Consider the following 25,567-nt stretch of genomic DNA (forward strand, 5'->3'; position numbering starts at 1 on the left):
AAGCCTCCGTGGGAGGGGCAGCAGGACTCCAGCGCACGCCTTGCCAGAGTGGGCACAGCTGTGTTCTTCGGTCGTTGCCACCAAGCTGCGCGCGTGCCGCGTAAAGACGCAGAACTTCCTCGTCGCTCTGGGAGCCACACGGCGCACCCTCCCCGGCGTGCGGGAATTGCTGATATTCTCCCGAGACGCTTGGAGAGACGGGGCGAAAGAAGCGCACGCAGCAAACGCGACGCCAACTGTTTCCCAGCAGGCTCTGCGTACGCCTACAACTCCCATCATGCTCCATCCTGGACAACACTGCTCCTCGCAGAAAGGCGGCAGTTCACCCCGCCGCCTGTCTTCACACCTTCTTTAATACTCCTCGGTGTGCCTCTAGCGTTTTCGGGAGCTCTTCAATGCCATAAACAAGAGCACCAAGGCTACTTCCTAAGACCTCCATGGAGGCGTGGCCTCGGGACCGGAAGAGGTTCCGGTTGCGAAGGGAACGCCAAGCGCCTAGGCGCCTGCCCAGCCACTGATGCTCTGGCTGAGGCACGGACTGCTACCAGTTAGTCCAGCTTGTAGAAGCGGCTTTGCTCAGGAGCAGGGATTCTTAAAATGGAGGCATAGAGACGAAGGCTGAGAGACGACCGATATTTATCCCCCCAGAGACGGATACGAGCGAGTGGTCCATTCCTGTTCCTCTTCAGCTCCTGGGCCCGCAGGACTAACTTCAAAGACCAGGTATCTCCCCGCCCCCCCCCACCTTGTTTGTAGCCCGCGCCGCCGCCGCCAGCCACCACGACCACTCCCGTAGCGTTTTAGAAATGCTCTTTACTCTTTTCTATGGTTTTCACTCCTTACCGTTGTTTCTAAAGTGTAAGAGGGGGGAAAGGAGAGAGGATTTATGCGGTTAGTACTAGCGACCCCAGAAGACCCATCGTTTGGGTGAATTTGTTCGGTTGGTTTTATCACCGCCCAGCTTGTGTTTTTATTTGGTGTGTGGGAAATGTTATTGAAATTCTATCATCAAAAACTGAAAGCCGAATAAAAATGTTTGAAGTACTGAAAGTCTGCTATAATTCACTCTAGGAACTTTTTTTTTTTTTTAAGTTTACAAAGTACCATTCGTGGTGTTTCTCTCTGCCCCACCACTATCTGCAACTTACCACCTTCCAAGCTCTTTACTGTGGATAACATCCTAATTCTTCAAGACTTTTCTGGCAACAAGTGATCCTTTAGAAAACAGCTTCTCAGATAATAACCAAGAGGTTTGATTGGCTGGTAGAAAAGAAAGAAACTGGAAAGGTAGATCAGAACCAGATTGAACCTTAAAAGCCACGCGTGAACATTTGGACTTTATTCTGAAATCCAGCAGTTTTCAATAGTAACTATACATCAGAAACACCGGTTAGCTTTTTAAAATAATGGATGCCCTAATCCTATCACCAGAAATACTAATTCAGTGGTTGATTCCAGTGTATACCCAAAGTTGAGAATCATGGCTTTAGGCATAGGGAGCTACAGAAAACTTTGTATCTCCCACTGTGCACATAGGGCATGGTAAATATATGATGAGTGGCTTAAATTGTTATCTTTCCTTCTTTCATACATGGAAAAAGTAAACTTAAAGAAATGTATGATTACTAAGAAATAGAAACATAGATGTATAGGCTATAATTACATCTTTTAGAATAACTGACTTCTAAATTGTACATCCCAAAATATTTCATTAACAAGCATTAGTTTTAATAACCCATGAAAAAGTGTTGGAAAATCACAATCCAGAGTTCTTTGGAAAATGAATATTCAAGCATCACGTTTTTGACTATCGATGCTTTATAGTGGATGCCCAGAGGATGATGATGTGAGAAGTGGTCATATTTTTTTTAAAATTTGTTCAAAATTGTATGGAAAATGGAAAACAAGATATTGTCTATTTTTTAATTAACATAATGTATTATTTGCTTAAAAGTAAGGTACTGTCTTTATCAATATGTTTAGTACAATAAATAACAAAGTGAGAATAGTAGATCTACTTTGAATTAAAATGGTCTGTGCTAATTGTTTCATGATATCAGAAGGCTAATTTAGATTCTACAAATGTTCCTTATGCTGAGATTTAAAGGAATGGACTGAGTGAGATTTGAATCTCCAACACAAGGAGAAAAGTGGCACAAATGGAGTACCTGAAATCAAACCCATCCCTTGGATAAGACAGCCGTGGCTCTCTTGTAGGCCCCATGCTCTGGTGGGGCACTGTGCCTGCTCTTTTCTGCACATCATTGAAATTTGGTTTTGAAATTTCTGTCAGTATGATCGCCCAAGGGGCCTAAGCAAAATCGATGATGCAGCCTCCTTTTGATGCAGTTGTCTTGGAAACCTTATCATTTAAGTTACTGCAACGTCGCATCCTTCAGGGTATGTTCTTGCCTAGGATAGGATGGGATAAAAAGCACTGAAGGAGTTGAGGGATGACAGGCTCCTGGAACTTTAGATGGAAATGAGAATAAATCAATTAAATGAGATAATATTTAGAGAACTTTGAAAATGATGGTTAGGAGAGTAATAGGAAATATTTGGGACATAGGCAGATTGTAGTTACTGCTAGAGCAGTCTCTGTAGCAGTTGAGGGCTGGCAACAGGGATATCTGTCTTATCCCACGATAATGTTTTGGGGAGTGATGGATCAAAGGGGAGCACCTTGGAAAGTTTCATTTGCAAAGTTCATAGGTTATGAGCAAGCAATATGTGTAGCAATATATTATATATTAAAGTAAATATATCTGTTAGTATTCTTTGTTCCTCTTGATAGAAAATGCAACTTAAACTGGGTATAATCAAGCAAACAAACAAAAACAGTGAATTTAATAAGTTACTACTTCAGATTATTGCATAATACAACAATGGGGCTTGCTTCAGAAAAAGATTTAACCAATTCCTCAAATAGTGTAGCCAAATCTCAGTTTTTCTCATTTCTGGTCTGCCTTCTACTTTCTAAGCTTCAGACCATTTTAATTCAAAGTAGATCTGCTATTCTCATGAACTCCTTTGCCCATACATTATTCCAGATTTCTAGAAAGGCTGCAGATATTTTCAAGATCACAAGTGGCAGACTCCACACGATACTGAGTTTAACCACATTTTCTTCTTAAATATTATAATTTACCAGAAGAAATATACAGCTATTTCAAGGTCATTGTTCTTTGTGTTGCCTAGGGTTATAAACTGCCAATCTGCATTTCAGATCAGGCTCCTTTGTGCTAATCAGCTTAAACTTTTGTTTACTAAATACAAAGCTACATTGACTTGGTTTTCATGATCTTGTCTTTAAATTATTAAATTTTTTGATGCACAGGCTCATATTTTCCATACCTAAGCTGCCTGTGATTGATATATCTTTTTTTTTAATTTCTAACTTGCAGCTGTTTTGTAAATACTTGAATCACGTTATGGGATTGCTAGACAGACTTTCAGGCTTACTTGGCCTGAAGAAGAAGGAGGTTCATGTTTTGTGCCTTGGGCTGGATAATAGCGGCAAAACAACAATAATTAACAAACTTAAACCTTCAAACGTAAGTATCTTTGTTAGATGTTTTATGTATTTTCTGCTAGAGAAAGTTAACATGCAGAATTATTTTGTTTGCCATCATTACTTCATATAATCATGTTATGAAATCCTATTAACCATGTAGTACCTTAAAGTAATAAATGTCAGTCAGCCATAATTTGCAGTGTATTTTATGCAGATATATGGGTGAGTCTTGATTATTTAAACTGGAATATTTTCCAAAGGTCTTTTTTTCTTAAAAGATCCTCACAAATTTGCCAAGTTTACTTTTAGGTAGCATTGCCTTCTTTTTGGCTCCCCCTTTACAAGAGAAACAAAACAAAGGGAATGATGAATCATTTCTGTCGGTTCAATGGATAAATAGCTTCCCAGGAGTGTGGTATGCATATCAATAGTAGTAAGCAGAACGACTTTAAGTCATTTAAGTAATAAGTATATGAACATATAGTTTGAACATTCAACACGTGGTATATAAGTTAAAGTTAGGTTTTGTTACATATAAAGAAAACCCACGTAACAGTGGACTGAATAAGATAGAACCTTCTTTTTCTATCGTCTGTACAGAGGAGGTATACCAGGGCTGGTACTGCAGCTATGTGGTCATTCATGAGACATCCAGGCACCTTCCATCTTTCTGTTCTGCTGTTCTAAGTGCCTGGTTTTCATCTTCAAGATCTCCACACGGTCACCTTGATTAACTGTATTCTAAGTCACAGGGAGGAGAAAAGAACAAGGCAAAAGAAGAGGCCTTCTTGCTAAATAAGCCCTCTTTAAAGAACTTACCCAGAAGCACCAAATAATGATTCCTAACTTATATCTCATTGGCTACCCCTATCTGTAAACGAAGCTGGATTTTTTTTTTAAAGCAAGGCATACTGCTGCTTCCAAAAATAATAGGGGTCCTGTAAGTATGGAAGAAGAGAAGACTAGATAACTAACGTTTACAGTTATAAATATACTTATTTAGGTAAAAGCCATTAGTGAGTTAATGAAAAATGTAGAGTGAAAAAATAATATAGAGTGCATACAGATAGGGCAAAAACTAAGAAGCTGGTACTGTTAATGACTAAATGGCTAGAGAATGGAAAATATTGGTCCCAAATGTGGTAGTTTCCTCCAAACAATGTTTCAGGTTGAGCAGAATAAGCAGCGTACTACTCCCATTTTCTTTTGCAGCAGCTTCTGTTTTATTTCTGCTTAGTTGGAGATTGCTTTGAAATACAAAAACACCATTATTTCTTTTTTTCTGGTCATTATTCCCTTCTACATAGATGAGTTTACCACATAAGAACAACTAACTGCTGGTGTATTTTCAGGTGTGAGTTAGTGTGAGGGCCAGGATAAGAAACTGGAGATGGATTTGGAAGGCAATTTAGGTGTTTTAAGGAGTTCCCCAGCTGAGTTGGGAGTCAGCTGAGGTATACATGCTGAAGTCAGGCAAAGATAAAAAATACCAGCTTTATTTAATTTTGGAGGGCAAGGGTTAGGTCTGTTCAGAGGACTTGCTAACACTCTATTTTATTGAGATTGGCCTTCCAAAATTTCAGGGTTTCCTCCTCAGGGAAAGATCCTACTCTTCTAGGTTCATTGCATGGCTAAGATCAGATGAGAGTGCAGGCTCGTGATAGGGCTGTGGCACTCAGATGAGAGAGAGGAGAGAGATCAGAACCAAGAACGCTCAGTTCTGTTTCACAAACTGAGCAAAGGAGTAATTCTTTACCCATGGAGAGGAATAAATTGGAGGAGGTGAGATAGAGAAATATGGAGTATCATTTAATGAAGTTTTCTCTATATGTGAAGATAGGGGAAAAAAAGTTTAAAAAGCTCACATGCATTAGAGTCTTATCTCCTGACCTAGGTGATTACAAGAAATTTCTTTATCAGTCCTTAAGAGGGAGATAAAGCATCCTATCCAGTTGGATGGGGTCCAGAACTGAACTTAGAGAACAGTGAGCATATGTTAAAGTAGAACCATACCCAGTTGTGCCTTGGCCCTTGTCAGTACTGTGGATCAGCTCTCAGCGGATCAGGCTGGGCTGGTGCTTAAGAAACTCGGTGACTGGTGACCTGCACTTCCGTAGGTAGAGCTATCAGTAGTAAGCAAGATTATAAGGAAGGTTTTTTTAGGTAAGGGCCTATTCTATCAGAGGTGTTTACATTTTTCTCTACATCAAGGAATTGCCTCAAAAGTAAAAAAATTTTTTTTGGTAAAACTAGTCTTGGGCCACCTGGGTGGCTGTGGGTTAAGTGTCTTGATGCTTGATTTCATCTCGGGTCATGATCTCAGGGTCATGGGATCGAACCCAGTGTCAGGCTCTGAGCTCAGTGTGGAGTCTGCTCCAGATTCTCTCCCTCTCCCCCTGCCCCTTTTCTCTCTCTCTCTCTCTCTCTCTCTCTCTCAATAAATAAATAAATAAATAGACAAGTAAATAAATAAATAAATAAAATCAATCTTTAAAAAAAAAAACAAAACTAGTCTCAAATAAGTACAAAATAACTGAAACCAGAGCCACCATTAATAGCCACAAAATGAGGATGCCTTGATGGCTCAGTCGGTTAAGTGTCCGATTCTTAATTTCAGCTCGGGTCATGATCTCAGGGTCATGGAACTGAGCTCAGTGTCAGGCTCTGCGCTGAGTGTGGAGCCTGATTGGGATTTCCTCTCTCCCTCTCCCTCTACCCCTCCCTCACCTCTCCTTCTCTTAAAAAACATATGTAGCCACAAAATGGACCAGTCCCCCAATGCCTGCTGTACCCAAATTGGCAGAAATAACATTCAAAATACAAAACAGAAATTACAGTCTCCTTCCATCATCCGCAAAGTTTAGTGATCTTCCAAGACATGGTTATTACCATAGGAATAATCTTTGATATGAATGGGAACAGCTTTCTTCCCTGAACAAGGATGTACTTTTAAAGACACTTGCTCTTATTTTTTAACCTACTTAGGGATTTTTTTTTTCATAATTTTTCTGTCATTTCTAGGGATTTGGGGCAGAAAGAGGAGACATCATGTGCTCTGTCTGTGATCTTAAAATACTCTAATACCCCCATTTCAGACTGGTCTTGTGACCTATTAACCCTAACACACTACATTAGTCAGAGAAAGCCTCCAGGAAAACCTGGGTACACAGCCAATAACTAAGGTTTTTTTAATTAATCTTCCAGTGCTTTCCAACATCCCTGTCTCTCTGTTATCTCTGGTGAATTATGGAACTAGTCTAGACTTGCTACTTTCTAACACCACTTCCTGAGACTTAATGTTAAGGTAACTATCCTGTCTCCACAGAACAATTGACCTCTAGATCCTGAGAGCACAGTAAGTTGCTTTGCTTTTTTTTTTTTTTTTCTTAATTTGCTGCTGATAGCCAAAAGACCACTTGAAATAGAATTTCTTAAAGACCTCAAAACCTCTGTCACACAAGTATAGATAAAACACTTGTTTCCTCCGTGTATCTGAATTAAAGAAATCTTTATGAGCTTTACATCCATTATTAGAAACATTATTTTTACTGAATTAAATGAATTATAGAAATCTACAATGCAAAAAATTTTGCAAATCTCGTTTTATAGTTATGTCTCTTATTTTTTGTAGATAAAATCAGTTTCTAGATAACTAGATACTTCTGGACCCAAACTGGCTTTAAGCTATCCTAATGCTTATTTATTGTCAATGTATTGAGGTTGCTGGTGTTTTCTAAACTGATGAATGAGGATGGGGAGGCATTTTAACCCGATCACTCAAGAATGTGTTCTTAAGTGTATTTTCTTAGAGATGCACCCTGTAAGTACCTTTTTTCCCCAATTTCCATTACCCCTCTTTGCCAGCATAGATCCTATCATACTACCACATCATCCAGATTTATGTTATTTAAAACAATTTGAAATTATCTTGCATATTTAATTGGTAGCTTGTTTATTAAATTTTTCCTCATTATAAATTTAAATTCCGTAAGAGCATAGATCTGATATTGTTCAACCCTAAATCCCTATAATATTGCCTGGTATATAAGTGTATTTTGGGATGAACTGATGGGTAATTTTTTAATTTTCATTTTGAGCAGGGAATGATGATTGATGGCACCAAGGATTTAATTTTTAGCAGACTTAATGAAACTAACCAAATAGGATCTTCTCTCAGAAATCCTGTTCTATTCTTGTTGATGTTAGTCTGTCCTTGGGCTATCTCAGATAGGCTATTCCACTTAGGTAATAATTCCCACAGTCTTTGCTTGCTTTGTACCATTCCCTAACCAATTCAGAGAATGACCAAATGTATTTGGTCCTAGATAGAGCAGAGGAAGTTTAATGTTGGAGATAATCTTTGGACTTCTTTAAAGGAAAATTAATCCCACTTGAATGTGGAAGCACAAGCTCACATATCTTGTTTTATCCTGATTAATTTGTGGAATTTCTTTCTAATTATGTTCCATTAGAACTTTAGAAGTAATGGGAAGAGGGTTGCCTGGGTGGCTCAGTCAGTTAAGTGTCTGACTTTTAATTTTGGCTCAGTCATGATGTTGGGGTTGTGAGATTAAGCCCAGTGCTTGCGCTGGGCGTGGAGTCTGCTTGAGATTCTCTCTCCCTCTCCCCCTGCCCCTCTTCCCACTCCTATGTACTCTCTCTCTCCTTAAAAAAAAAAAAAGAAGTGATGAGAAGAGAAGAAAGTTGATTAATTTTATCCTTGTTAAGTAAAACAGCAGGTTAAAAGAGCAACTCTGGAAACGAGGGTTTGTAAAGAAGCTGGGTGATTGTGAGAGGCTAGGCAAATAATTATAGTTCAGTGAAGACAGGGCTACTTTTGAGGTATATTTTCTGTGATTTCTATACACATTTAATTTCTCACTTTTTTATTACTGGTATTTTTTCCTAATAATAATAGCTGATGATTTTATCATGATTGTGATCAAAAATCAAAACAGTGGAGTATTTTGGGACAACAAAAGTTAGGAAACTCTTTATTCCAAAGTTGCAATGGAGAAACCCTAAGGACTGAGGCAGGAACCTGAATGGCAGGAAATAAATTCTAACATAGAAAGATATTTTTGGAAGAATATAGGCAGCTCATAGGATGGAAAGAAAAGCTGAATAAACAAATTTTAGAAAGGCATCTCTAGGGAGGCCTTTTCACTACTACATTACTACTTAAGGTGACTAAGCTCCAGTGACTTTTCAGTTGCTGTCTTTTCATTTCAATTTTAAATTTCCAGAAGTGGACTACCAGATTGAACATAATGATGTGGGAGCAACAATTTACCTTCTACTTCTGTTTCCACACAAAATCAACATGATGAACTAAAGGGATTTTTTTGTTTCAAGTTACACTGAGTTACACTGTGGCTGTATGGAGAAAATTGGAAAGAGACTGAAATCAATGAAAGTATACTTATGATGTTTGTTGAGTATTTGCTGAGTATTTCCTTTAGACCAGACACTTTGTTGAGTATTTTGCATTCATTAACTCATTTAATGCTCATGATAACTTTACAAGTTAAAGATAATAATAGATTTCACATTTGAGAAAACTAAGGTTTGGAGAAATTGAATAACTAGTCTAAGGTAACACATTAACAATTAGGAGTAATTAGAAGGCTTTTGTAGTAAATCAAAGCAAGAAATGATAAGGCCCTGAACTAAGTTAGTGAGATAGGACCAATTTGAGAACGGTTATATAAAAAATGTAAGAAAAGGAGGAGTCAGGAATAACTCAGAGAGTATCAGAAAGTAGACGGTATTTTTTATTCAAAAGGAGAAGTAGTTTTGATGGTGGAAGTGTTAGGAGGCATTTGACGACTTGTCAGTTAAAGGCATTTTAATTGCCTGTGGGACTTGCTAACAGGTCTCCTGCTGTACGCTTGCCTCCCTTGTAATCTCTTCTCCACACAGAATTCCCCACCATGGTTTTCAAGGCTCTAGGCCTCTTTATTACATATAAATCTCTGCCTTACTCAGTACATGTTAGACATACAGGCCTTATGCTTTTCCTGAGTGGCAAGCCCCTGCTTGTATTGGGGTCATTGCACTGGCCAATTCCTTTGACTGGAATGTTCTTTGCCAAGATCTTGTCATAGCTTTTCTCCTTTTTGATATTCACTCTTGGGTCAGATGTTACGTCCTCAGAGAGGCTTTTTCTCAGCATCCTTTTTCCATGCCTCATACCAACCCTCCTCCCTCATTGCTGCCCATCCCCAAATCACCTTTCACCACACTTATCACTGCCTGAAATAGTGTTCACTTGTAGTTTACTTGGTTATTGCTGTTTACTTTCTCTAGATAATAAGCTCCATGAAAGCAGAGACCATGTATGTTCACCATCTGGACATAAGAACAGTCCCCAGTGGTATATATATAAACTCAATAAGTATGTGGTGAAAGATTATAAAGTCCTGTATGTGAACTCAGAAAGGCTCATCAAACCACTTTACAGCTATGGTAACTTGCAGCAAGCCACAAAATGTGAATTAAGACATACACATTATGCAGATTCATAATTAGTAAACCTTAAACTTCTGTAAAGAATTCACACACAGTGATCCCACTGCAAAAATTATAATTTTGTTTAATTCTGTCATCTCCTTAGTGACAAATTTTAGAATTGGAAACCTGAATTTTTTTTTTAACCTGAGGAAAAATTCATCTTTGATAATTACAAATTTCTCAACTTATCTTTTCTCTTGAAGGCTCAATCACAAGATATAGTTCCAACCATAGGATTCAGCATAGAGAAATTCAAATCATCCAGGTAATTCACTTTATTATACTAAGAAGTTGTGGGTGAAAAGTGATAATATTAGATCTACCTAGTCATTCCTTCTATTCTTAGAAAAAGTAATTCGTTGTTTCAGAAGTCCATAGATGGTAAATTATTTGTACCACTGCCTCTGGATTATTTTTCAGAATTTAGACTTTAGACAAATTTTATAATCTCACTAGCAAGGAAAGCATCGTTTTTTATATGTTATTCATTACAAAATGCTATTTATATTAAAAAATTTATTTTATGGGACTCGTACCTGAAAATTGGCATAAGTTGAAAATTGTATAATCAAGGGTGGTTTCTTTGAACACAAAATTTTAAGTAAAAGTGACACTTTACGTTAGTATCTTAAAATGTAGTCATGGTTTGTTTTGTTTTGGTGTTTGGTTTTGTTTTGTTTTGTTTTTGTTTTTTTTCTGTAGTTTGTCTTTTACAGTGTTTGACATGTCAGGTCAAGGAAGATACAGAAATCTCTGGGAACACTATTATAAGTAAGTATGTCTATAAATGTTGGTTAACTAGATGATTATGTTTTAATAACAATGATTAACAAATAAATCCAAAGGATTATATGGGCTAGGTTGCAGTATTTTTTAAAAAATATTTTTAAATATTTTATTTTAATATATTTTTAAAATATATTTAAAAATAATTTATGTTTTCATAAATTTAAGCACATTTTCTAATGAAAAAATGAAAATGTTTTCTAATAAAAAAGTATAATCATACTTCATATTATTTCTCAAATGCTTCAGGCCCTTCATGACCTTGGATCTTTGCTATGCTTTTCTGTTTTTAATGCCCTGTTCTGTTTTTTTGCAGTTCAAAGTTAGTATAGTCAGGCTTGAAGGTTAACTCAAAAGTCACCTCCTTTGTGAAATTTCACCATTTTGCCCAGTTATTCTGTCCCGTGTTCACACAGTACTTTACCATACTTACTATGTTTTAAAGTCATGTACCATAGCTGCCTCTTTAATGAGGATGTGAGCTGCTTAAGAGCAGGGATTATTTCTTACTCAGGTTATTTCTTCAAGGCCAAGTATGATGCTAGACAGATAGATCAGTAAATATTTATTGAATAAATTTAGTTAAAATAACAGTATTAACTAATAGTTGATCCATTTGTTCTACAACCAATTCTAAACAAGATATTTTCACCATATGCAAATAAAGTGCTCACTACTTCTGATTAAGAACTGTCAAGTTACTAGAACGCAAATTATTATGCCCTCTCAGGATTTGCATGTGGTAGTAAAATGAACTCATTAACTGTTCATATTTCTAGGACTTCATGTAAAAGTAATGTAACTTACTTTTGGAGTCTGACACTTATAACCAGTATCCCTTGACTAAATGTGCTTTTGTCGTTATAAACTCTTGCCTTGAAATGGTTATAAGATGACTGCCAGATCAGATTTTAATTTTTATTGATTAGTTCTTTCCTTCTTATGTGGGAACAAATATTGTATTCCTCAGATTATGAGCCAAAGGAGATTTTTTTCAGATATTCTTTTCAATGAGTGCTTTAATAGATTGAAGTCATATTTAAATCATACAGATCAGAGGACCTCTGAGGTACAGAGAAAAGAGTTCTTCAGATTTGAGAGTTAATTTGGTAAAGGAAAAGTGGCATGTTTATGGTAGCTTGCATTAAATTCTCTGGAGAAACGTGAATTGTTTTTTGGGGTTTTTTGTTTCTGTTTTTTTAGGAAACCTGAGTTTCAGTATAGGATTTTTTTTATTCTTCCTCCAGTTAGTTGATAATTCTTTTTTTAAAAATTATTTATTTTAACTACTATTTTAAAATTACAGATAACAAAAATACATAGAAAATAGTTTCAAGAAAAGGAAACATTTCTGATTTTAATTCCTTTTTCTTCAAAATCCTTTTGGAAGAAGTTAATTAAGAACACTATAGCTAAATCGTAGGTTGAATAGTGAATAGGTTACTATAGAGAATCTACAATAGTAAATTTATATCCTATATCTATATTTTTTTAATATGAATGAACAAGTGAATTTTAATCTATTAGATTGAAAGAGGTTAAAAAGATTAAGTCTACAGCAAAATAAGTCACTCTTATAGTGGGAATGTAACATCTTTTCAGGAAAATTTATCAATATCTTTTAAAATGAAAAATGTTCATGCTCTCTAGCCATCATTTTGTTTCTTGAAAAGTATCCTATGACTAGCACTAGTAGACAAAGATATATATATAGAAGAATATGTTTTGAATACTGTTTATAATGACATGTGTCAATTATAAAAAGAAAAATACTGCTCTTAACAAAAATATGTACTAAGAATATATAGAGAAGAAAAAAAATATAGTGGCATGTGCACCAAACCATTAATAGCATTTGTTTTTGGAACAATAAGATTATAAGGGAAGTTTACTTTGTCATTGCATATTATCTTTATAATATGAAAAACTAATAAAGTATAAAATATAAGGAATATACATTTTTTAATATTTGGAAAATATAGAAAGAATAAAAAATTTTTCTATAAATTTCACTACTAATAAATTTACCATTGTTAATCTCTTTTGTGTTTTTCTTCATTTTTGTAATATAAAATATATGCCTTACATAATTGAGAAGGGAGTCTTCTCAATTATGTACCATATATAGTTTTTTATCCTGCTTTTTCAGTTAACATTCAATTATAAGAATAAATCAGGAAAAACATACAAAGAATATAACTAATGCCTGGCTGCTTATTATTTTTTCATATGCCTATGCCTGTTTTTAAAATCATTCTGTTATTGGACATAAAAGCTATTCTCAGTTTTTGAAGATTATAAACAGTCCTTCAGTTAACAGGTCTTACTGCATAGATCTTTGTCGTAGTTCACGTTTCCTTAGAATAAACTCCAGAAATAAAATTACTGGCTCAAAGAGATTGAACATTTTTAAAACTGTTGGTAGATATTTCCAATCATATCAGTTTCTATGGCTACTAGTAATATATGACTAGTGATAACCTATGTTCATTTTTTTAAAGTGATAGAAGATGTTACTCAGTTATTTTATTTTTATATTCATGTGATTGCTAATGATATTGAACTTTTAAAATCTTAATTTATAACTGGAATAAGTGATTCACAGAAAAAGGTAAAATGTCTATTAAATATATGCAACGATATTGAACTTTACTAGCAATGAATGAAATACAGTGTAAAATATTATGCTGTTAGAATGGCAAAAATGGAAAAAAATGTTAAGAGCCATGCTGGAAAGGGGGTGGGAAAAGTACTGGTAGTATAAATCAATAAAGTATTTCTGGAATACAGTTTGTCAATGTTTATCTAAAACTTTAAATTTTACATGTATTCCTAGAAATTTTATTCCTAATTACAAGTCTTAAGATACCAAGAAATTTAAAAAATGTATTTAGGAGGATGTTTATTCCCAAGTTTTCCACAGTAAAAAAAACTAAAATTCATCTCTAAGTCCACAGTATTTGATGACATATCCGTGCAATGGGATACTTTATAATCATTAAAAGAAAGATGCAGAGGAAATCTGTGATAAATGCCACTGTGATCTGTAAGTGAATCCATAAGCCAGTTCAGTGGCTGGTTATCAGCTTTAAAAAAATCGAATAGAATAAAATAAAAGCTATTTGTAAGTATTATTTCTGGAAACTTATTTCAAATACAGTTCCATATACTTAAGTGTCTACTGCATCTTAATGTAAAATGTATTTCTCACTATGGTTATGACAAGAAATATTGGAGAAACACCGGTATAGAGGCTTAATGTTTCATACAAAAGTAGTTCAAACTATACTGCAAAAAAAAAGATCAAGGAAATATATATATATCCGAAAGGCAAGGTATAAAATAGCAAGATTCCATTTAAATACAAATGTAGGTACTCATATGTGAATATACACAAAGAAAATGTCAAAATTTATTTACCCCAAAATAGTAATAATGATTGCATCTGTGTAATAGGATTATAGTTTTACTTGTAATTTTTAAAAATTATGAAATAAGTCATTAAATTTACCATATTATCAACCAATTGAGAAGAAATTATTTTATGTGAAATGTGACTAATGGTAATATATTAGTCACTCATATAATCTAACACATAATGAAAAGATAATACACAGGTTAGGAAATGCAAATGAATGCTAAACGTGGAAAAATGTATAAGTTCATCTTTAATTTTTCTCATTCCTTATATAGAGAAGGACAAGCCATTATTTTTGTCATTGATAGTAGTGATAGATTAAGAATGGTTGTGGCCAAAGAAGAACTTGATACTCTGCTGAATCATCCAGGTATATGTGTATGTCTGTGATATCTGTGCTTTAAGGTCTGTTTACATAAGATTTTTTTTGTTCTTTGGTCTTGGCAGAAAGTGTTGTTTATTCTATGTAATTATCTCTTATTTAAAATATTTACATATTTTTAATTGAAACATAAATACAGCATTCTACTAGTTTCAGGTGTACAATATAATGATTCAGCAGCTCTCTACATTAATGAGTATATTACTCCCCTTTGTTTTTGAATTTTAAAATACAGTAATTATTCAGAATTCATATCTACCTCCATAGCACCATGTATTTTTTAAATTTCAAAGCTTTTTGCAGTGTTTTTCAGGTCTCCGACCTTTATTTCCCCCAAAATAAAAATGTTCCTCTGATTGCATAAATAATATTGTCAATAGCAAAAAAATGGAGACAGGAAAAGAAGAAAGAAGGAAGTAAAAATCCATGTATTTCAATACTCATTAGAATTATTTTGGTTACCATCTTTTCATACATGTATATATATATGTATGATTACACAGCATTTCTTACATATTCTGAGAATTCTTCTAAAATGGATCTTTTCTATTTTTAAACAGTAACTGTAACTGCCAGCCCTACCCTCTTTTCAAGATACCGGTATTAACCATTTGGTACTTTTTCTCATTATTATTTACTAAAATGGGGTCATATTCTCTACACTCTTCTGCATCTACCTATTCTCGGAGAACACTAAATGATGGAAATCCTTTCAAGTCAAAATGCATATATGTAATTATTTTTTTTAATAGTGCCTAATATGCCATACTATGAATATACCACCATTTATTCTATTATTTACCTATTATTAGGTATTTTTTTTCTCTAAACACAATTCTCCAGTGAGTATTGTGGAACTCTGCATTTCTAGCTTTACTCATGGGAAAAGATTTAAGTGGTCTTTGTGCTATGACTTTTAGGAAGAGGTGATGGTTTAAATGAAGTGTGGATTTGTTAGAAATAAAATGGAAATAGTGTGGGACTTTCTAACAGTTCTTCCTGTTTAACCACAATAACTGGTATTTTTAGTGAACAACCTTAAGCTTATTCATATATTTGGGGTAATAATTATCTAGCCTGTACATTTTCTGTGACTCTCTCACTTTTAAAAATTTAACAATCTTTTATGTGGGTTGAGAATGCATTTTTGATTATGCATTCCCTTTGTGTTAATCTTTCCACTTTCTCCTCAAAAACTGTTATAATGTTGACCAGTAAGATGGAATGATTCCTATAAAATCAGTTTCAAATAAAATGGAAACCTTGGTTTCCTCAACTGAAGCCTTGTCCAAGTAAGTTATCTTTATGTACTAATGCATTAATTTTGGGGGATAGATTCCCAAAGAAGGATTTCTCAGCTGAGGTATACATGAACTTTAAAAATTTTTTAATTTAATTTTGCTTTTTTACTGAAGTATAGTTGACATACAATGTTAAGTTAGTTTCAGGTGTATAATATAGTGATTTAACGGTTCTATACGTCATGTGGTGCTCACCATGATTAGGGTAGTTACCGTCTGTCACCGTACAAAGTTTACAATATTATTGACTATATTCCCTATGGTGTACTTTTTATCTCGGTGACTTATTCATTTTATAATTGGAAGTTTGTAGCTTTTAATCCCCTTCACCTATTTCACCCATCCCTCCCACCTCATCCCCTCTGGCAACCACCGGTTTATTCTCTGTATTTATGAGTTTTTGTTTTGTTGTGTTTTTGTTCATTTGTTTTGGTTTTTAGATTCTGCATATAAGTGAAATAATGGTATTTGTCTTTCTGTATCTGAGTTAATTTCACTTAGCATAATACTCTCTAGATCTACCTACATTGTCACAAATGGCAAGATCTCATCCGTTATGACTATTATTCAGTTGTTTACCACATCTTCTTATCTGTTCATCTGATGATGGGCAGTTAGGTTGCTCCCATATCTTGCTACCGTAAATTATGCTGTAATACACATAAGAGTGCATATATCTTTTCAAAATAGTGTTTTTGTTTTCTTGGAATAAATACCCAGTACTGGAATTATTGGCTTGTATGGTCTTTCTAAGAATTTTAACTTTTTGAAGAACCTCCATACTGTTTTCCACAGTGGCTCCACCAATTTACATTCCCACCAATAGTACATGAGAGTTCCCTTTTCTTTACATTCTCACCAACACTTGATATTTCTTGTTTTTTTGATACTAGCCATTCTGGCTGGTATGAGGTGATATCTCACTGTGGTTTTGGTTTGCATTTCCCTGATGATTAACTGAACATCTTTTCTGTTTGCCATCTGTATTTCTTCTTCAGAGAAATGTCTATTTATGTCCTCCACCCATTTTTAAATTGGATTATTAGTGTCTTTTGGCGTTGAGTTGTATGAGGTCTTTATATATTTTAGATCTTAATCTCCTATCAGATATATGATTTGGAAATATCTCCTCCCATTCAGTAAGTTACCTTTTCATTTTGTTGATGGTTTCCTTCACTGCGTAAAAGCTTTTTAGGTTAATGTAGTACCAGTAGTTTATTTTTGCTCGTTTCCCTTGCCTGAGGAGACATATCCAGAAAAATGTTGCTACAGCTGATGCCCAAGAGATTACTATGTCTTCTTATTGGAGTTTCATGGATTTGGTCTTCCATTTAGGTCTTTAATCCATTTTGAGTTTATTTTTATTTATGGTGTAAGAAAGTGATTCAGTTTAATTCTTTTGCATGTAGCTGTCCAGTTTTCCCAGCAGCATTTATTGAAGAAACTATCTTTTCCCATTGTATTTTCTTGCCTCCTTTGTTGTAGATAAATTGACCACATAAGCATGGGTTTGTTTCTGGGCTGTCTATTCTGTTTCATCATATTTTTGTACCAGTACAATACTGTTTTGATTACTATAGTTTTGTACTGTAGCTTCAAATCTGGGATTGTGATACCTTCAGCTTTGTTCTTCGTAAGATTACTTTGGAGTCTTTTGTGGTTCCATACAAATTTTAGGATTATTTGTTCTATTTCAGTGGAAAATATTATTGGTATTTTGATGGGAATTGCATTAAATCTGTAGGTTGCTTTGGGTAGTATGGACATTTTGACAATATTCTTCTAATCTATGAGCATAGTATATCTTCCCATTTGTTTGTGTTGTCTTCAGTTTCTTTCATCAGTGGCTTACAGTTTTCAGAGTACAAGTCTTTCACCTCCTTGGTTAAGGTTATTCCTAGGCATTTTATTTTTTTTGGTGCAGTTGTAAATAGGATTGTTTTCTTAATTTCTCCTTCTGCTGCTTCATTATTGGTGTTTAGAAATACAATAGATTTCTGTATATTAATTTTGTATCCTGCAACTTTACTGAATTCATTTATTAGTTCCAATAGTTTTTGTTAGAACTTTTGGGTTTACTGTATATACGATGTTGTTTGCAAACAGTGAGTGACAGTTTTGCTTTTCCCTGCCAGTTTGTATGCCTTTTATTTCTTGTCAAATTACTGTGGCTACAACTTATAATACTATGCTGAATAAAAGTGGCAAGAGTAGACATTATTGTCTTGTTCCTAATTTTAGAGGAAAAACATTGTTTTCCACCATTTAGTATTATATTAACTGTGGGTTTTTCATATGTGGCCTTATTATGTTGATGTATGTTCTCTCTAACCCCATTTTGCTGAGAGTTTTCTTTATTATAAACTGATGTTGTATTTTGTCATATGCTTTTTCTGCATCTGTCATATGGTTTTTATCCTTTATTTTGTTCATGGGCTGTATCATGTTGATTGATTTGCTAATATTGAACCATCCTTGCATCCCTGGAATAAATCTAACTCGATCATGGTATATTGATCCTTTTAATGTATTGTTGAGTTCGATTGGCGAATATTTTGCTTGCATCTGTGTTCATCAAGAATATTGACCTGTAATATTTTTTTAGAGTGTTTTTTCTGGTTTAGGTATCAGTAATGCTGGTCTCTTAGAATGAATTTGGAAGGTTTCTTTCCTGGAATAGTTTGAGAAGGATAGGTATTAACTCTTCTTTAAATATTTGGTAGAATTCACCTGTGAAACCCACTGGTCCTGGACTTTTGTTTATTGGGAGTCTTTTGATTTTTGATTCAATTTTGTTGCTAGCAATGTCTGTTCAGATTTTCTGTTTCTTCCTGATTCAGTCTTAGAAGATTTTATGTTTCTAGGAATTTATCCATTTGTTCTAGGTTGTCCAGTTTGTTGGCATATAATTTTTCATAGCAGTCTATTATAATCCTTGGTATTTCTGTGGTTCTACTTCAGTTCTTCTCCTCTTTCATTTCTGACTGTAGTAACTCCTCATAACTCCTAGTAACTTTGGGCTTTGTTTGTTGTTCTTTTTCTATTTCTTTTAGGTAAAGGATTATAATGTTTATTTGGAGATTTTTTGTTGTTGTTGTTTCTTGATGTAGGCCTGTATTGCTATAAACTTCCCTCTTAGAACTGCTTTTGTGAGGGGTGCCTGGGTAGCCACCCAGTTGGTTAAGTTTTGGACTCTTGATGTCACCTCAGGTCATGGTCTCATGGGTCATGGGAAGTGAGCCCTGCTTCTCTCCTTCTCTATCTTCTTCTGCCCCTCCAGCACTCTGCATACTCTCTCTCTCAAAAAAAGATATCTTAAAACAGAAATCTTAAAAAATAAAATAAACCGCTGCTTTTTCAGGGTGCGCAGGTGGCTCAGTCAGTAAAGTGTCTGACTCTTGATTTTTGGCTCAGGTCATGATTTTGGGGTTCTGAGGTCAAGTCCTACATTGGGCTCTGCACTCAGTGCAGAGTCTGCTTGAGATTCTCTCTCTCTCCCTTTGCCCTCCCCCCACCCTCATGCTATCTCTCACTTCCTTAAATAAAAATAAAATCTTTATTAAAAAAAGAACTGCTTTTTGCTGTTTCCCTAAAATTTTGAAGCATTGTGTTTTCATTTTTATTTGTCTCTAAGTATTTTTTTATTTCCTTTTGGATTTCTTCATTGACCCATTGGTTGTTTAGTCTCCGTGTAGTTGTGTTTTTTTCTGTTCATTTTCTTGTAATTGATTTCTCGTTTCACACCGTCGTGATCAGAAAAGATGCTTGCTATGATTTGAGTCTCCTCAAATTTATTGAGACTTGTTTTGTGGCCTAACATGTAATCTGTCTTGGAGAATATTCCATGTGTACTTGAATGTATTCTGCTGTTTGGGGATGGAATATTCTGTATATATCTATTAGACCCACCTGGTTTAATGTGTTCATTCAAAGCCACTGAACAAAGTTCCTTATTGATTTTCTGTCTACATGATCTATCCACTGATGTAAATGGGGTCTTAAAGCCCCCTACTATTCTTGTATTACTGTGAATTTCTCCTTTTATGTCTGCTAATGCTCACTTTATATATTAGATGTTTCTATGTTGGGTGCGTTGGTATTTAAAATTATTATATCCTCTTGTTGGATTGATTTCTTTATCATTATGCAGTGCTTTTATGTCTTGTTACAATCTTTGTTTTAAAATGTATTTTATCTGACATAAGTCCTGCTACCCCAGCTTTCTTTTGCTTCTATTTGCATGGAATATCTTTTTCCATGATTTCATTTTCAGTTTGTCTGTGTCTTTAGGTTCTGAAGTAGTCTCTTGTAGGCAATATATAGATGGGTCTTGTTTTTTTAATGCATTCAGTCACCCTATATATGAATTTTTTTAAATTGAAGTATAAACTGTTTACAGTCAAATGCTCAGATCTTAAGTATATAGTTCAGTAATTTTGACAAATGCATACACTCATATAACTACACTGCCTGTCAAGAAACAACATTTTCATTACCCCAGAAAGTTCTTTCACACCCCTTCCCAGTCAACACTTTACATCTCGTACCAGAGAACTAATCTGATTTCTATCCCCAGATTAATTTTGCCTGTTCTACAGTTTCATATAAATGGGGGTAAAAGCACATACATTTTCATACATAAGTTTTTTTATTGGCATAATGTTTTGGGAAGTCATCTATGTGGTTGTGTATATCACTTGATTATTCCTTTTTATTCCCATGTAGCATTCTATTATGTATGTATACCACAGTTTGTTTATCCAGTATCCTGTTGAGCGACATCTAGACTGTTTCTAATTTAGGGCTAGTATGAATAAACCTGGTATGAACATTCTTGTAAAAGGCTTTTTATAGACATGTGTTCATTTCTCTTCAGAAAATTCCTAGGAATGATACTGCTGGATCATAGGATAGATGTATAGGTGATATTTAAAGAATTTCAAAGTGCTCATACTATTTTACATTGTCAGTAACATAAATGAGAGTTCCAGTTTCTGCATATCCTCTCCAATGATTGATGTTGTTGTTTTTCATTTTAGCCTTTCTACTGAGTATAATAGGATCTCATTGTGCTTTAATTTGTATTTTACTGATGATTATTAATGTTGAGCACTTCCTGCATATTCTAGTAGCCAATCTTGTACATTCTGTTATAAAATGTCTTTTTAATTCTTTTGCCCATTCATTAATTTGGTTGTTTGTCTTATTATTGAAATTTAACATTTCTTTATAAGTTCTAGATAGAAGACGTTTGTTAACTATATGTGTTTTGAATTCTCATCAGTCTGTGACTTGCCTGTTTATTTTCTTCACAATATCTTTTAATAAACCAATATATCTAATTTTGATGAAGTATAATTTATCAATTTTTTCTTTTAAATACAGGCTTTCTATGTACTCTCTAAAAAATCTGTGCCTACCCTAAGATTACTAACATACTCTCCCATGTTTTCTTCTAGAAGCTTCATAGTTCTGGCTTTTATGTTTGGCCTGGCATCCATCCTGAATTAATTTTTGCACTTTCTTCTTACAGATATCCAATTATCCCAAAATGTATTTGTTGGAAAAAAATTTTTTTTCACTGAATCACTTGTCAGAATCATTTGACTTTCACACTTATTGAATTTAATTTGACTGTATATATGTGCACCTATTTCTGGACTCTGTGTTCTTTTCCATTGATCTCTTTTATGTCCTTTTACATTTGGCTTGTTACCTTGGATTTATAATAAATTTTGAAGTCAGATAGGATAAATCTTCCAACCCTGGTCTACTTTTTCAAGATGATTTTGGTAGTTCTAAGTATTCTAATATTTCAAAGAAGTTTTTAAATCAGCTTATTAATTTTTTTAAAAACCTGAAATTTTATTTTAATCATATTTGGGGATAGTTGACATCTTAATGTTGGACTTAACACTGAATGTTCCAACTGATGAGCATGGTATGTCACTTAATATGTTTATGCTTTTCTCGATTTCCCTATCTTTTATGGTCTTCTGTAGAGGTCTTACACATCATTCATTCAATTTATCCATAAATTTTTTATTTTTTTGAAGCTATTATAAATAGTATATTTTATTTCATATTCTAATGGTTCATTGCTAGTATGTCAAAATACTGACTTTGTGTTCAGGGATGTTGTTAAATATAATTATTCTAATAGTTTTTCTGTAGATTTCTTAGAATTTTCTATGTCTAAAGTCAACAACAACAAAAATTCTGCTTCCTTTTTAGCCTTTATGCCTTTTATTCTTTTTCCTGTCTTATTGCACTGGCTAGGACCTTCAGTACAGTATCGAATAGAAATGGTAAGTTTTGTCTTATTCCTGCTGTCTTCCTGCCCTAAATCCTGGCGCTTGCTTCTCTTCCTTACTAATGAATGTCCTCTGTGGCATTTTTTTTCCAGAATAGAGTACTTTTTCCTGCATTAAAAACCTGTTCAGGTCATATCCTTTTTTCCCAGGAATTTTCTTAATGGCATATGGAAATTCTGTCTGTTACCTCTTGGAAGGTGGAAGCTGCTTCTCCTGTTATCCTGACATTTTTAAAGGCAGACCTCTTTCTAAACTTGCCAAACCATTTTTAATTAGCATTAAATTCTCCACCTTCCTATTGCTTTATGTTCATATAATGTCACTTTTTCTTGAATCATATTAGAATCTATAGGTATGCCTTTCTTATAGCAATTCTGTACCCACATAAAAGCTACATTTTCAATACAAGATAAAAAGGTATTTCATGAAAAGTACAAGATTTTCACACCTGCTGGTGTAACTATAGCAATGGCTTCATGAATTTCCTTTTCTTTTTTCACAGTGGCCCTTATACTGGGTTCATTTATCTTGAAATGGTGGGCATCCACAGCTGCAGACCTCAATCTATGGTACATATTAAGCATATCAACCTTTTCTTGTAATGTCATGACTTTTCTCCAGTTCTGGAGAAAAGCACTTCCAGCATGACTGGTGGCACTTTGTATGGGTCCCATGGTGTAATTCAGGGTTTACAGTATTACACAAAATAAGATGAAAAAATATGTGAGAACTGTGGGAGATAGCTTTCTGTGATAACATGATTTACTGGAGAGAGGAACTGCTCACATAGAGATGATTAGTATCACATGGCATTTTAAGCAGATAGTTCCAACACTTGAGCTCACTGCAATAGCTACAAGAGATGGCTATGAAATTATTACAGTGGTACAGTATAACTACAGTTAATTTTATGCTGTTATGATTTAATACTCTATCTTTACACTTGTTTGCATTTCTCTCAACTGTGAATGCTGCCATATTTGGTCTATGTGTGTATAAGTATTGATAAATTTTAACTTTTTATAATAGATTTGTATACCTTTTATGGTAGCAAGTGATAAAATCATCTCTATGTATATTTTATGCATTCATGAGATGCCTAACCTTTTCTTAATTTTCTTTCAGTGTTTCTAAGCTTCGTGATTTGTTTACAGGATTTTTCAAATTGTTGCAAATCTCCAAAATGTTCTTCAATATATTTATTGAAAAAAAAAGAACATATAAGTGGACCTGCACAATTCAAACCCATGTTATTCACTATCATTATCATTCATCCATTGATAGACACTTAGGTTGTTTCTGTATCTTATTCCCATTCTTTACATTTAATATTTTACCATTAATTTTGGTGCTAACTAGGGTTTTGCTTATATCTTTATTGGGTCAAGGAAATTTTCTGTTATTCCTAATTTTTCAAAAGTTTCCATTATAACCCAGTGTTATTATTTACCAAATGCTTTTTCTACATCTGTTACAATGGTAATATTATACTGTATTCACATATATTAAACCAAACTTACATTGCTGGGTTAAACCTCATTTGACCATTGAATATTAACATTTTGATATATCATTGAGTTGGATTTGCTAACATTTTATTAAAAATTTTTGTTTTTGTGCTCATAATGTTTTTGGTTTATAACTTTCTTAAAATGCTTTTAGTCATCAGGGCGATAGAGGCCTTATAAAATGAGTTGGAAAATATTTACTCTTTCTCTTTTTATTTTATTTTTTGGATTGGATAAATGTTGGATAGAATATACAAATGAATTGGGATTTTGTGTGTGTGCAGGAGTATGGGGGAGTAAGAGGGACTAAGAATTAGGAGTTAAATTTCATTAAATGATATAAGGCTATTAAAGTTTTGTATTTCTCCTTGAGTCACTTTTGGTAATTTTGACCAGATTTTAAAATTTGTCTATGTTGTCAAGTTAGTGACATAAAACTGTTTATAATATTCTCTCACTGTCCTTTTAATATCTGTAAGATCTGTGTATCTTCCTGTATTTCTGATATTAATAATTTGTTTCCTCCATTTTTTCTTACTCAATTTTTTAGAGAGTTTGTTGGTTTTATTAACTTTTTAAGAACTCTGGCTTTGTTAATTTCTTCTGTTGGTTTTTTAAAAATTTTTGTTAATTTCTGTTCTTTGTTTTATTATGCTTTTTCTATACTTACATTATATTTCATTGTCTATTACCTTTTTCAGATGGAAGTGGAAATCATTGATTTTACACCTTCTCTAACATGAGCATTTAAGGCAATACATATTCTCTAAGGATTTAGTTATATGTCACAAATTTTGATATGTTTGTTTCCTTTATTAATTTAGTTTGAAGTATTTTCTAACTTACCTTGTGAGTTCTGTTTTGGTCTGTAGATTATTGAGTAGTGTATTTAATTTCCCAAATATATGGGAATTTTCTAGGTTTCTTTTTGTTATCGATTTCTAACTTAATTCCATTTGATGGAATAACATAGTCTGTATGATTTCATCCTTAGAAATATCGGATCATCGTATGTGGTCTGGCTAGGTGAATGGTCCATCTGCAATTAAGTGAAATATGTATTTTGCGTTGTTGGATGAAGGATCTATAAATGTCAGTTGATAGTGCTCATTTATTAGATGCATATACAGTTAAAATTGTTTTGTCTTCTTAAGTGAGTGACACTTTGATAATTTTTAAATGCCTGTCTTTTTCAAAGAGAGAGAGGCAAACCAAGAAGCAGACTCTTAACTATAAAGAACAAACTGATGGCTACCAGAGGGGAGATGGGTCGGGGATGGGCTAAATACGTGATGGGGATTGAGGAGGGCACTTGTTGTGATAAGCACTGGGCGTTTTATGAGCACGGAGTGTTGTATGGAAGTGTTTCATAATATAATGAAATCCCTCTTTAATGTAAAATAGCATTGTATGCGAAAGAAAATAAAGATAAATCAACTAGAGGGAAAAAAAGAAAGTGTTGAGTCACTATATTGTACACCTGAAACTAATATTACACTGTATGTTAACTGGAATTTAAATAAAAACTTTAAAAAAGCACTGACATATAATAAACTGCACAGCAAACGACGACAGCAAATGCCTGTCTTTTTCCCTTCATCTTGAACACTACTTTTTCTGGTAATAGTGTAGCCATACTAGCCATCTTACATTTAAATGTATGCATGTTTTTCCATCCTTTTCCTCTCAGCTTGTTTGTGTCCTTATGTTCAAAGTGTGTTTCTTGTAAACATCATATAGTTATGTGTAGCTTTTTTATCCATTCTGACATTCTCTGCTCCAGGGTAAATTCTAGCTGGACTCAATATTTAAATGTAAAAATCACACCAAT

The 25,567-nt window shown here is 34.1% G+C and overlaps 1 protein-coding gene across 1 annotated transcript in view; it reads left to right on the forward strand.

Annotated features, from left to right (window-relative positions):
- Nucleotides 1-271: 271 nt before the first annotated feature.
- The window catches only part of ARL6 (ADP ribosylation factor like GTPase 6), a 41,775-nt gene continuing 16,479 nt past the window's right edge, over nt 272-25,567 (forward strand). The window contains exons 1-5 of the mRNA XM_008689675.2: nt 272-723; nt 3,405-3,554; nt 10,231-10,292; nt 10,730-10,798; nt 14,507-14,601. Of these exons, the coding sequence (XP_008687897.1) occupies nt 3,432-3,554; nt 10,231-10,292; nt 10,730-10,798; nt 14,507-14,601 (349 nt within the window). The 5' untranslated portion in view covers nt 272-723; nt 3,405-3,431. The remainder of the gene's footprint in view (nt 724-3,404; nt 3,555-10,230; nt 10,293-10,729; nt 10,799-14,506; nt 14,602-25,567) is intronic.

Source organism: Ursus maritimus, unplaced genomic scaffold (assembly GCF_017311325.1).
Source record: "Ursus maritimus isolate PB19 unplaced genomic scaffold, ASM1731132v1 scaffold_4, whole genome shotgun sequence".
Classification (NCBI taxonomy): Eukaryota; Metazoa; Chordata; class Mammalia; order Carnivora; family Ursidae; genus Ursus; species Ursus maritimus.